The sequence below is a fragment of the Heptranchias perlo genome, chromosome 3 (assembly GCF_035084215.1).
Source record: "Heptranchias perlo isolate sHepPer1 chromosome 3, sHepPer1.hap1, whole genome shotgun sequence".
NCBI lineage: Eukaryota > Metazoa > Chordata > Chondrichthyes > Hexanchiformes > Hexanchidae > Heptranchias > Heptranchias perlo.
In genome coordinates this window covers 64896047-64910327 of record NC_090327.1, presented here as the reverse complement: position 1 = coordinate 64910327, position 14281 = coordinate 64896047, and the positions used below count along the sequence as shown (strand labels likewise).

Genomic DNA, 14281 nt, shown 5'->3' with positions numbered 1-14281 from the left:
GACAAGAAGGGGAGTAGGGAAAAACCGGGGAACTACAGGCCAGTGAGCCTAACATCAGTGGTAGGAAAATTATTGGAAAAAATTCTGAAGGACAAAATTTGTCTCCACTTGGAGAAGCAAGGATTAATCAGGGATAGTCAACATGGCTTTGTCAAGGGAAGATCATGTCTGACTAATTTGATTGAATTTTTTGAGGGGGTGACTAGGCGTGTGGATGAGGGTAACGCAGTGGATGTGGTATACATGGATTTCAGTAAGGCCTTCGATAAAGTCCCCCACAAGAGACTGGTCAAGAAGGTACGAGCCCATGGAATCCAGGGTGCCTTGGCACCTTGGATACAAAACTGGCTTAGTGGCAGAAGGCAGAGGGTGATGGTCGAAGGTTGTTTTTGTGACTGGAAGCCTGTGGCCAGTGGGGTACCACAGGGATCGGTGCTGGGTCCCTTGCTGTTTGTGGTCTACATTAATGACTTGGATATGAATGTAAAAGGTATGATCAGTAAGTTCGCTGATGATACAAAAATTGGTAGGGTGGTAAATAGCGAGGAGGATAGCCTCAGTCTGCAGGACGATATAGATGGGTTGGTCAGATGGGCGGAACAGTGGCAAATGGAATTTAACCCGGAAAAGTGTGAGGTGATGCACTTTGGAGGGACTAACAAGGCAAGGGAATACACAATGAATGGGAGGACCCTAGGCAAGACAGAGGGTCAGAGGGATCTTGGTGTGCAAGTTCACAGATCCCTGAAGGCGGTGGAACAGGTAGATAAGGTGGTAAAGAAGGCATATGGGATACTTGCCTTTATTAGCCGAGGCATAGAATATAAGAGCAAGGAGGTTATGATGGAGCTGTATAAAACACTGGTTAGGCCACAGCTGGAGTACTGTGTGCAGTTCTGGTCGCCACACTACAGGAAGGATGTGATCGCTTTGGAGAGGGTGCAGAAGAGATTCACCAGGATGTTACCAGGGCTGGAGCGCTTCAGCTATGAAGAGAGACTGGGAAGATTGGGTTTGTTTTCCTTGGAGCAGAGGAGGCTGAGGGGGGACATGATTGAGGTGTACAAAATTATGAGGGGCACAGATAGGATGGATACTAAGGAGCTTTTTCCCTTCGTTGAGGGTTCTATAACAAGGGGACATAGATTCAAAGTAAAAGGCGGGAGGTTTAGAGGGGATTTGAGAAAGAACTTTTTCACCCAGAGGGTGGTTGGAGTCTGGAACTCACTGCCTGAAAGGGTTGTGGAGGCAGGAACCCTCACAACATTCAAGAAGCATTTGGATGAGCACTTGAAATGCCATAGCATACAAGGCTACGGACCAAATGCTGGAATATGGGATTAGAGTAGACAGGGCTTGATGGCCGGCGCGGACACGATGGGCTGAAGGGCCTCTATCCGTGCTGTATAACTCTATGACTCTATGACTCTAAGAGCAGCAGGCACATGGGAACAACACCACCTGCACATTCCCCTCCAAGTCACACACCATCCCGACTTGGAAATATATCGCCGTTCCTTCATCATCGCTGGGTCAAAATCCTGGAACTCCCCTCCTAACAGCACTGTGGGAGAACCGTCACCACACGAACTGCAGCGGTTCAAGAAGGCGGCTCACCACCACCTTCTCAAGGGCAATTTGGGATGGGCAATAAATGCCGGCCTCGCCAGCGACGCCCACATCCCATGAACGAATGTAAAAAAACCATCTGTTGTGGGGAAGATGCTGGAGTCTATAATTTAGGATAGAGTGACTGATCAACTTGAAAATTTTCAGTTAGTTAGAGAGAGCCAGCATGGATTTGTGAAAGGTCGGTCGTGCCTGACAAACCTGATTGAATTTTATGAAAAGGTGACTAAAGTAGTGGACAGGGGATTGTCAATGGATGTTATTTATATGGACTTCCAGAAGGCATTTGATAAAGTCCCACATAAGAGACTGTTAGCTAAGATAGAAACCCATGGAATTGGGGGAATAGTACAGACTTGGTTAGGACGTTGGCTGTGCGAAAGGTGACAGAGAGTAGGGGTAATGGGTAGGTACTCACATTGGCAGGATGTGACTAGTGGAGTCCCGCAGGGATCTGTCTTGGGGCCTCAATTATTCACAATATTTATTAACGACTTAGATGAAGGCATAGAAAGTCTGTTATCTAAGTTTGCCGATGACACAAAGATTGGTGGCATTGTAAGCAGTGTAGATAAAAATATAAAATTACAAAGGGACATTGATAGATTAGGTGAATGGGCAAAACTGTGGCAAATGGAATTCAATATAGACAAAAGTGAGGTCATCCACTTTGGACCAAAAAAGGATAGAACTGGGTACTTTCTAAATGGTAAAAAGTTAAAAACAGAGGATGTCCAAAGGGACTTAGGGGTTCAGGTACATAGATCATTGAAGTGTCATGAACAGGTGCAGAAAATAATCAAGAAGGCTAATGGAATGCTGGCCTTTATATCTAGAGGACTGGAGTACAAGGGAGCAGAAGTTATGCCTGGTTAGGCCGCACCTGGAGTTCTGTGAGCAGTTCTGGGCACCGCACCTTTGGAAGAACATATTGGCCTTGGAGGGAGTTCAGCGTAGGTTTACTAGAACGATTCCTGGACTTCAAGGGTTAAGTTACGAGGAGAGATTACACAAATTGGGGTTGTATTCTCTCGAGTTTAGAACGTTAAGGGGTGATCTGATTGAAGATTATAATATATCAAGGGGAACTGATAGGGTGGATAGAGAGAAACTATTTTCGCTGGTTGGGGATTCTAGGAGTAGGGGGCACAGTCAAAAATTAGAGCCAGATCTTTCAGGAGTGAGATTAGAAAACATTTCTACACACAAAGGGTGGTCGAAGCTTGGAACTCTCTTCCACAAACAGCAATTGATGCTAGCTCAATTGCTAATTTTAAATCTGAGATAGATAGCTTTTTGCCAACCAAGGTATTAAGAGATATGGGCCAAAGGCAGGTATATGATGTTAGATCACAGATCAGCCATGATCTTATCAAATGGTGGAGCGGGCTTGAGGGGCTGAATGGCCTACTACTGTTCCTATGTTCCTATTAAAATGAGGCCCAATTTCGGGTGAGCCCGAGCCTTTGGCTTCTATTTTGGGCGTGAAAATGGGCCGAAACTCATTTCTACCCCTATTTATCCTGCTCTGAGGATTCCTACCCCTCCAAAAACATATTACTGAACATCAACAGAAAGTGAGAAAAAAAGCCAATTTTTGCTCATTAAGGCCTAATTATGATCATTAATGAAGAATTGTGCAACTTAAGCCAGCAGAGTCCAATTCAAAGGTCTTAGACCCAATCAGTTCTAAAATGGAAACACTTCCAAGTATAACAACAGCAGTGAGATGAGTGAATAGTACACAGGTCAGAGAACATGTGTCCAGCAACCATTGGCAGGTACATCACAATGGAGTAAGGGGACTAATCACCAGGACAGCAGAGGGCAAAAGAGGTGCACAACTTGCAGCAGCTGCTCTCCAAGGTATCTGAGGTACTTGCTGAATTATTTTTAATCATCCTCTTGTCAGTGCAGCTTTTTTGCAATATACATATTTTATAACTTTGTATTATGTGCACACATGTCCTGTGCTGCTTATTTACAGTAATATTCATGCTTTACAGGCTCATATGGTGGATGCCGATTGTTGAGTTCCTTCAAGAAAGAGCGGGACCTGTTTCTGGTTGAGGTGGAGACCACCTCATATAAAAGGTAGGTACTGCATAGAATTATCAGGGCCAGAGTGATCACCTGGACCAGTTTTGATCACCTAAGGGGGCAAGGGGGGTTGGAGAGGAATTTCCCAGATTTGTTTTCCCAAATTGACCAAATTAATCTGGCTTCTCACCTCTCCCAAGGGATCACGTGGTTTCGGGTGGGGTGGGGAATGTATATATTGTGATGCACATGGCATCACAATTGTGTGGGGCAGGCTGAATGGACCAGAGGGTCTTTTCCTGTCTGTCATTGTTCATATGTTCGTACCTTTGCGCTCTACTATAGGTTCTGCCCAGCTCTTTCTTGTGTTTGATACTGAGTTCACGGTTCCTGACACATACTCCTACACTTGTCTCCTTGTTCACACATATGGGAACTGCCTTCCCTCTCCACAAAATGTCCTTGTGGTAGTCCATAAAAGGTTTCACTGTGATTATCAGGGCCAGGATGGTAAAATATGATCCATTTTCTACAATTATTGCACACTCCACAGCTGGATTGACAAATGTCTTTGGCATTTATATTGGTTAATTAGGTGCTGGTTCATTAGATGCTAGAGAAGCAGTAAAGGATCATTGTGGCAGGGTGTCGCAATTGCCTTTTTTCTCATTCCTGCTAACAAAACAGCGTTTGATGGAACCACACATTTCAAGAACATTCTTTCCTGTGATTTTACTAGTGCTTCATTACTTTGCATAAAAAAGGCATTCAGCCCATTTTTTTTTAAGAAGAAGCCTACTCAGCCCTTATATATCTCCTCTTCATTATTTGAGTATTTAATACAAAGTGACTAAAAACCAAATCCAAGGCATCAGATGGAACATGGCCATTTCAGTTGATCGTTTCTACGAATGGATCAGCTTTAAATAATAAAATGCTCTTAATTATCCTCTGGAATCTGTTTAGAAGCTTGTTTCTACTGCCAAAAATGTGACACAAGATAGTATTTTATAGTTAAGCAGCTTAGGTATAGCGATCTAATATTACTGCTATTGCTAGGATTGCTAGTTCTATGCAATATGTAGTCTCAAAAGGTCTGCAGCTTGTTTTATTTTACTGTAGCTGAATATATAAAAAAAACATTCTACACTGATCTTAAAAATAGCAGAGAAACAACACTAAAGGTTTCTAAATAATTTTTAATTCTCAAAAACATTCCATTTATGTACATTTATACACAGTAGTAAGATATTACTGAGGCTAGAAATGAAATGGCAAACTACATCTTACAATAATTCACTTACTCAAGTAATTAGCTGCATGTAAAATGACTTTAAGAAAACATCATAGAAAGATATTCTATCTTGAAAACCAAAGAAAGGCTCTTTCTTTCTATATGTATCTTGTGCTGATACTTTGAAGTAATATTCATGTTTGGGTTTTCCCTAAATTGTGCTGCTTGTTCCTGACCTTCTGCAAGGTCCTCTTAATCAGTGGCAAATTGTTATACTTATTTAGAATATTTCAGGGCACCCTTCACCACCAAAACACTGTTCATAATGCTCCACTGCAGCAGGTAGCAGTGAACCCATCATCTGTTCTGTACATTCGGCTTTTCAGAATCTTTGTTGAGCCAATCTCCATAAATATTGTGAACACCGCAACTCAATTAGCAAATTTTGTCATTTATGACATTTGGAATGTTTACACTGCTTGTGAACTGTTAAAGGGTCATAGTTATAGAATCATAGAAAGGTTACAGCATGGAAGGAGGACATTCGGCCCACCAAGTCCGTGCTGGCTCTATGCAAGAGCAATCCAGCTAGGACCACTCCCCAGCCCTATCCCCGTAGCCCTGCACATTTTTTTCCTTTCAAGTACTTATCCAGTTCCCTTTTGAAGGCCATAATTGAATCTGTCTCCACCATCCCCTCCGGCAGTGCATTCCAGATCCTAACCACTTGCTGTGTAATAAAGGTTTTTCCTCATGTCACCTTTGGTTCTTTTGCCAATCACCTTAAATCTATGTCCTCTGGTTCTTGATCCTTTTACCAATGGGAACAGTTTCTCTCTATCTACTCTGTCTAGACCCTTCATGATTTTGAATACCTCTATCAAATCTCCTCTCTACCTACTCTGTTCCAAGGAGAACAACCCCAGCTTATCCACGTAACTAAAGTCCCTTATCCCTGGAATCATTTTAGTAAATCTCTTCTGCATCATTTCAGAGGCCTTCACATCGTTCCTAAAGTGCAGTGCCCAGAACTGGACACAATACTGCAGCTGTGGCCAAACAAGTGTTTTATAAAGGTTCATCATAACTTCCTTGCTTTTGTACTCTATGCCTCTATTTATAAAGGCCAGGATCCTGTATGCTTTTTTAACCGCTTTCTCAACCTGCCCTGCCACCTTCAATGATTTGTGTACATATACCCCCAGATCTCTCTGTTCCTGTACCCCTTTTAGAATTGTGACCGTTAGTTTATATTGCCTCTCCTCATTCTTCCTACCGAAATGTATCACCTCGCATTTTCTGTGTTAAATTTCATCTGCAATGTGTCTGCCCAAGCCTGTTAATATCCTCTTGAGGTCTATCACTATCCTCCTGACAGTTCACCACACTTCCAAGTTTTGTGTCATGTGCAAATTTGGAAATTGTGCCCTGTACATCCAAGTCCAAGTCATTGATGTATATCAAGAAAACCAGTGGTCCTAGAACCGACCCTTGGGGAACACCATTGTACATCACCCTCCAGTCCAAAATAGGAGCATCATGATTGGCTACTAGTTGTTCATTCCCGCTAACTGGCTGGAGAATTGCACATTTCAAAACTGCATGTTCCTGCAATTTTGTTAGTACGTCATAAATTATCATAAAAATGGGCATTTCTAGTATTGTTCAACATTATTGTACTCAAGCAATGAAAGGTCACTTATAATACATTGTTTGAAAGTAATATATGCATATGTAAAATATCGACCCCACTAGCCAAATTCAGAAAGCTACAGATGGAAAGAATTGTAAATATCTGAAATACTTCGAGTCAGAATAAAATACATCAGTGTGCCATGTTATGTACCGCTGCAGTGTGATATTTAGCTTTTAATTGCATACAGCAGGTGGCTCCAAAGAGATGCACATGAGAATGCCATATGGTTACAAAAATACCTGTAAAAGATTTTGAAGTGACTCTTATTGTAAAGTCTATAGATAATCCACAGGAGTATTTTCTCTCTATATTGTGTAATATAGATTATGGAAATAAAGGCCTTCAATATTTTAAAGTATCCTGAAAGTAAAGTATACTTTTTTGGCATTTTCTCCCAAATGCAACAGAATTTTCTTATAGGTGAATGATAGATAGTCAAGTTACCATGCACATGGCATAACAATGGAGAAAAATTATCCCATGTGAAATAGAAGGTGAGAAAGTTTCCATTTGAACCAAACTCAATTCTGTCTAGCATTTGGTGGAAAAAAAATACATGATTGAAGGTAGAACTTTGAGTTAAATTCTCATGAGAATCATTATGGAGGAGGTATGTGACTACCAGTTAAAAAGGCACATACATAGAAATAAGAACGAGTACACTTCTGGTTGGAGGGAAACTTTCAGATATAAGGAGAATATTTACTTTGCATCTGGGAAGCACTTGAATTGAGGCTTCAGGGAATTACAGAGAAAATCAATACAGGCTCCCAAAATGTTGCCCCAAAAATGCATCTCAATTTCAGTCATAAAAAACATCTTTTAATGCGCCAACATGACAGCTCAGTTACCTACACCTTCCAGACGTGTGGCTTCTTGGAGAGTGACTGACAAATTGAAGGGTCAATTTTTGCATTTTTGTGCCCATTAGTTAAAGCTATCTGAAGCAGTCCCAAGACTCTTACCAGCTGTCAAGAGCAAGAAACCTTCATCCCTTTTGTCTCTGGTTTGAATCAGAAACCTAAAGATTATTCCAAGAAACTGCCACCTATGTAATATTTATATGCATTGAACAAAATTGTACTGATTTGTAATCAGTTTGTGTGATTTACTCAAACATGACTAGTTGAGAAAAAATGCTTTACTTACTGTGTATTTGTCACAACTCATCAGAAACAACATTAAGGGTAAATCTCTGTGGCCACCTATGAAGCAACTCATGTTAGATGAAAGGTGGATCATGATTATACTGGGAAACTTCACATTTTCTAATAGTGATTACAGAATCTCCTTAGTACACAAAGAAAACAACAGCCAAAATGAAGAATAAAAAAATATTTACTAAAGATCTTATTATCAAAGAGAATGCAGATTAGGGCTTTGACCAGCCAATGATTTATAATTGAACATTTTAAAATGATTTCTGAAAAATTGGTGAAGCAAGCCCTGTTTTTCAATGATATTCAATACTAGCTGAGTATAGAATATTTTTAAAATTGCTCAATTTACAGCTTGGCCATAAAGTTTTGATCTTAATAAAGTTTCTGAATGAAAATGCATTATTATAGCAAAAATACACAGGCGCATGCCTACTTCATAACATATTGCGGGGGGTGGGTTGCGTGATATCTGAATTGCTCTTGGTAACATACAATGCCTTTGAGCAACTGTGTTCATGAACATGCACTCTTCAATGTTATATCTTTGTGTTTCATGTTCTAAGTGTGCCAATACAGTATAGGATATAATACAATAAAAATGAAAACCGTTCACATCAACTTTATCTTGGTTTTCAAGTTAAATACAAGAAATATTTGACACCATATACATTTAAAGTCTACATACATGTCACACTGTGGAAATTCTAGAGGCAATTTACATCTTTATTTGGCAAGGAAACTCCGATTTCATTCCCCTGGATATAATCTTCTTATTAAAAGTCTTTTGAACGTAGCGAATTAACATTTCCGAAGATATTTACATCTAAACGCATTTGAAGCAGATGATACGTGCAACATTCAGTAATTGGATTGATTCACCCGAGACTCTGAACATTAGGGTGCTGTTCTGCATTCTAGCAGTTTCCGAAAGCTTTTTCTGAAACTATCATCTAGAAAGGCATACAGGAAAGGATTAAGACAACTATTAGCATAGCTAAGACTGGTGATGAAGTAGGAGATTCCAATGATAAGAGTGGTCTGTTGAATATCTGTTGTTAACGCTACTATCGTGCTCAAATGGTAGGGCGTCCAGCAGAAAAGGCAGACTGCTAGGATAACCATTACCATTAATGTCACCTTCTTCTTGGCTTTGTCCAGAGCCTTGGCGTTGGTGTTCAACCGCATGTTTCTCAACCTGAACAGCATCATTGCGTACAGGATGCAAATAGTGGACACTGGGATGGTAAATCCCATTAGGAGAGTGTAAATTCGACTAGCTTTCCACCACAGAATCTCAGGATGTGGGAACACGTAGACACACTGCAGCCTGCCCTCGCCATCGTGGATCTTGCCAAAAATCGTGAAGGGCAAAATGATGATGGTGACAAAGAGCCAAACGCAGATGCTGACTATCTTAGCCGCTCTGTAAGTGCGATATGCCATTTTCTTGGACCTCGCAGTGGCAAGGACCACCAAGTAGCGATCAATGCTCATAACAGTCAAAAAGTAAATGCTGGAGAAGGTGTTGTATTGATCAATGGAAATGATCAATTTACACATCAGCTCGCCAAAGGGCCACTGAAGCAGAAGGTAGTCAGCGATGTTTATGGGCAAAACCAGTGTGAAAAGTTCGTCCGCAATGGCTAGATTCAGTATGAACATGTTTGTCACTGTTTTCATTTTTGGGGCTTTGAGTATAACGTAGATGACGGCTGTATTGCCCGTTAACCCGACAGCACATATCACAGAGTATATGATGGGGATGGCGATGTAAAAGTCAGGGTACGGACCTGGCCCTGTCGAATTGGTCCCATTGCCACTTACAGGCAAACAACCCGCCTGCTCGTCCTTGCAGGAGATGTTCGGAGATACCGGATTCGAAGAAAGATTTTCCATGTTTTCAGTGCTGGTGCGGCGAGATCGGTCGCAGTTTTGTTTAGCGTGAAGATTATGGCAAAAGGAAACCCTAGAAAAATGAGAGTGCTTTGGGGACTTCATTTAGAGCAACTGGCATTTTAATGTTTTGTTGGTAATTTAATCTTTTTAGACACTAGTGTTTTTAACTGAACATAGAAATTAAAGTTTCACTGTAAAGCTACAGTGACAGAATACTGCAGGAAATCCTGTGAACTCTAGTTGTACTTTGAGGTAAAATGAAATGATAAATCCCTTTCGAGAAAGAAACCCTTAATTCGCTGTTTTTTTTCTCTCGTAGAAAACAGCAGCCCTGCATTTTTCCCAATGATTGGGGGATTTTTATAATCTATCAATATATATATTTGCAATTCTTCGGCCATCCATTTAAAAGAATTGTAGCGACCAACTGCAGCCTCTGGCGTGTTATGACTTTAACTGGATTTCATTCTATTTCAAATTACTGCGAAGTCATTGCCACCTACCTCTCTTTAGAAGTCATCAACAGACGGACGTTTACTAAATAGATCAAGAAAAAAATGCAAATATTTAGCACCAAATGATTTGCACCGTCAAATGTAATTTTAAAAAACGGAGAAAAGGTTTCCTGTTAAATGTGATCGTTACACCACCTCCGTACTAGGAATGCAATTTTATTTGCCATAAATGCCTCATAAAATTATTTTCTAGTTCACTTAAGCATGCAAAATACACATTGCGACTTAAATTAAACTTACATATCTTGCCGTTTAGATGCAACGACAGCTCGCTGCAAACAGTTAATCCGCTGTTTGAACTAACTTGCATTGCTGATGCTGAGATGACACTGGTGTAGAAATTGCTTTCTGATGTCAGAGTCAGACTTGTCCGGTTGTCTTGTGATTCTCTGCAGATTTGAGCACAGGCGCAAATCAGTGGACGTCAAGACCTTTCACCATAGGAACCAGAGATCAGATTTACTACCCTCCCAACACATTGCTCCACATTCATCTTTTCATTTTCAATACTTCAGCTTTTAAGCGGAGGGGGGGGGGGATTAATTTCAGTCAGGAGCAGGAAAGTCGTCGGACTTTTTTATGTCACCAGCTGAGTTTAATAATTCTTGACAGGTGTAATGTAATATTTGTGATTTCGGCTTCGCAATTTTGTGGGTACACAGCTTGAAAGCCAGAAAGGTGCTGCTGAGATCTGATTCACATTTTTTGCTGTTTGATTTCGGTATTCTGAGTAAATATGTTTTGGAGTTAATAACGCACTGAATTGGAATTAGAAATTGACGCCAATCAACAACTGAACGATTGAGGACACCCATCAGAGTAAACCGAGATACTATTATTTTATAGAATCCTGGCATTATTTCCGGAAGAAGCACCGATGTTTGGGGGGAGGGTAGCAAATATATTAAAATGTGACTATCTGTTTTACGGTGTACGCAATTTATAGGGAGGCAGAATTGCAATTTTGGGAGACTTCATTAGTTCACTATATGATTATATTAAATGCGGGCATCACCGCCCCCCTCTAATCCCCACCCCTTTATTCAGTCCTTTATCCACTTGGGGTGTTTATGTTGAGAATTATAAAGTGCTTCCCACAATGCGTTATACTTATGTTACCATCTAAGGACAAGCTCCTGTTTTAGGAAAAATCTGTTACATGGATTGTCGTTTGCATCTGAGTACCGTACATTCAGAGTCCAACCATTAACAGCCTTGAACACTGCACCCAACGTCTCTGATGTACGGTATCACCGCAGAAACAAAAAAATGTAGCTTTGCAGCATTTAATCAGCAAAAAAAAACCTAAAGGCAAAACAAAGGAGAACTGCCTAATATGTATAATAAATTTATTTGATGGAAAATTAGACGACCGTAAAACAAAACTGCATTGAGGTATTATGTTAAAAACTTCTTGACTAATTTGTGTTGTTAATGGCGATTTTACAAATTGAGAAAGTATTCCCTGCCCTTAGAAAGCATCTATTCCAAAAATTAACAACTCTAATCATGAATTCCGGCGTGAACCAATTTCTAGGCCATAGTTCTTTGACAATGCAAGTGCGGGTAGATAAAGCCATCAAATGGCAAATGGCATTTTTGGTTTATAAATAGGAAAGATCACCAAATTCCCATACTTCACCCAAATGACGCACTTTTTATGTTTTGTCCTGTGGTGTTAACTTCCTGTCCACAAACCCTTAGTGTCATGAATTACATTGTAAAACGTTATGTAAACATTTCCGATGGGAATTCAAATGTTAAAATGCCAACACTTGTAATGATTATCTGTAATACCACTAAGTGACTCATGGGAATTCCGATGGTAAATAACAACATTGACTAGTAACAATTATCTGACCTACCTCTATGCATTGTATGCGGCATTGTATTTTCTCCGGAAATCACTCAAAATACTTTCTTAGTTAATACATTTTTTATGTCTAAGATATGGTTTTCAACAAAATAAATAATCAAATAATTTTACAATAACATGGTTAAATTTATCCATTGAATTGTTCTTTGCACCTTTAAAACTTTCATTAACGTTTTTACATTAAGGCCCCAGCCTCTCCAAAACGTTTGAGCTTGGACTTGACATTTTTGCCCAGAACTGTGATTTTTCTAACTGAATGCAGATTGTGCAGTCTGCCGATGTGCAGTGTACCCATTTTCCCGGCTGCGTCAGTAGAATTTAGTCAGCTGACCTGCTAGAATATTTTCCTTCAACTTGAAGTACTTTTTGCTCAGTTATTTTTCAAAATTATTTGATAAAAAATACAGGACAAACTTCAAAAGCTTTATTTTGATTCAGTTTATATGCAGTGTTTTTTTTAACCCAGAGATTCTGTGTGTGTGTATGTAAAAGAGAAAAAATGACAGACTTTGCTGTGTATATGTCTGTTGTAGCTTTTGATTAGCCTTCTAAGAATTTCAGAAAGTGTATTAAACTGAGACAGAAGGGGTGAATTTCCGCAGAAGAACTTAAATCAATAACTTTAACTAGATAAATTAATTAGTTAATAAAACTAAGACTAGCAAGGGATTAAAAACTCTATAAAGTATATAAATAAATTCTGGTTCAACAAGTGATGGCAGGGCAGGTGGTGTGCCATAACTGCAGCGTGTAGGATTTGGTGGAGATCAGCGTGATCCCCGGCAACCACATCTGCAGTAAGTGTCTGCAGCTCGAGGAACTTCAGCTCAGAGTTGTTGAGCTGGAATCCGAGCTGCAGACATTGCAATGCATCAAGGAGAGGGAGAGTCACCTGGACACTTTGAACCAGAAGGCAGTCGCATCCCTTAGAATCATAGAATCATTGAAAATTTGCGGTACAGAAGGAGGCCATTCGATCCTTCGTGTCCGCGCCAGCTGAAAATGAGCCACCCAGCCTAATCCCACTTTCCAGCACTTGGTCTGTAGCCTTGTAGGTCAAGGCACTTCAGGTGCACATCCGGGTACTTTTTAAGTGAGTTGAGGGTTTCTGCCTCTACCACCCTTTCAGGCAGTGAGTTCCAGACCCCTGGGTGAAAAAAATTTTCCTCAGCTCCCCTCTAGTCCTTCTACCAATCACTTTAAATCTATGCACCCTGGTTATTGACCTCTCCGCTAAGGGAAATAGATCCTTCCTATCCACTCTATCTAGGCCCCTCATAATTTTGTATACCTCAACTAAATCACCCCTCAGGCTCCTCTGTTCCAAAGAAAACAACCCCAGCCTATCCAAACTTTCCTCATAGCTAAAATTCTCCAGTCCTGGCAACACCCTCATAAATCTCCTCTGTACCCTCTCTAGTGCAATTACATCCTCCTGTAATGTGGTGACCAGAACTGTACACAGTACTCAAGCTGTGGCCGGAACCAGTGTTTTATACAGTTCCAGCACAACCTCCCTGCTCTTATATTCTATGCCTCAGGTTAGGTTAGGTAATAGTTTAGATTTATTCAGTGTTCAGGGAGAGGAGGGTGTGACTGTGAGTCAGGCAGGTAAGAGGACCCAGGATCTAGTGATGGAGGAGCATTAGCCCTTGACCTTGTCCAACATGTATGAGGTACTTGCTGCCTGTATGGATGAGAACAAGGACTGCAGGTAGGATGGGCAAACGGACCATGGCACTGTGGTACAGGAGGCCATTCAAGTGGGGGGAGTAAAAAGGAATGTGGTAGAGTAGGTGACAGTATAGTCAGGGGGATAGATACTGTTCTCTGCAGCCGCGACCGAGAGTCCCAAAGGCTGTGTTGCCTGCCCGGTGCCAGGGTTAAGGACATCCCCCTCGTGGCTGGAAAAAAACTTGGGGTATGAGGGGGAGGATCCAGTTGTTGTGGTCCACATAGCAACCAACGACAAAGGTAGAACTAAGAATGGGGTCCTTCTGAGACAGTTTGAGGAGCTAGGGTCTAAATTAATAAGCAGAACCTCAAAGGTAATAATCTCTGGATTACTACCTCAGCCATGTGCAAATTGGGATAGGGGCCAACAGACCAGAGAGTTAAATGCATGGCTCAAAGAGTGGTGTGGGAGGAAGGGGTTTCGATTCATGGGGCACTGGCAACAGTACTGGGGAAAGAGGAAGCTGTTCTGACAGGACGGGCTCCACTGGACTCCGCTGG

At 40.9% G+C, this 14281-nt stretch overlaps 1 protein-coding gene across 1 annotated transcript; it reads right to left on the bottom strand.

Annotated features, from left to right (window-relative positions):
- Positions 1-4859: 4859 nt before the first annotated feature.
- LOC137315004 (neuropeptides B/W receptor type 1-like) lies at positions 4860-10584 on the bottom strand. The gene is made up of 3 exons (XM_067979964.1): positions 10411-10584; positions 10159-10192; positions 4860-9725 (listed from the first exon to the last, which is right to left on the bottom strand). The coding sequence occupies exons 1-3, from the start codon at positions 10478-10480 to the stop codon at positions 8654-8656; spliced, it is 1176 nt and encodes a 391-aa protein (XP_067836065.1). The 5' UTR covers positions 10481-10584; the 3' UTR covers positions 4860-8653.
- Between the last annotated feature and the right edge of the window lie 3697 nt (positions 10585-14281).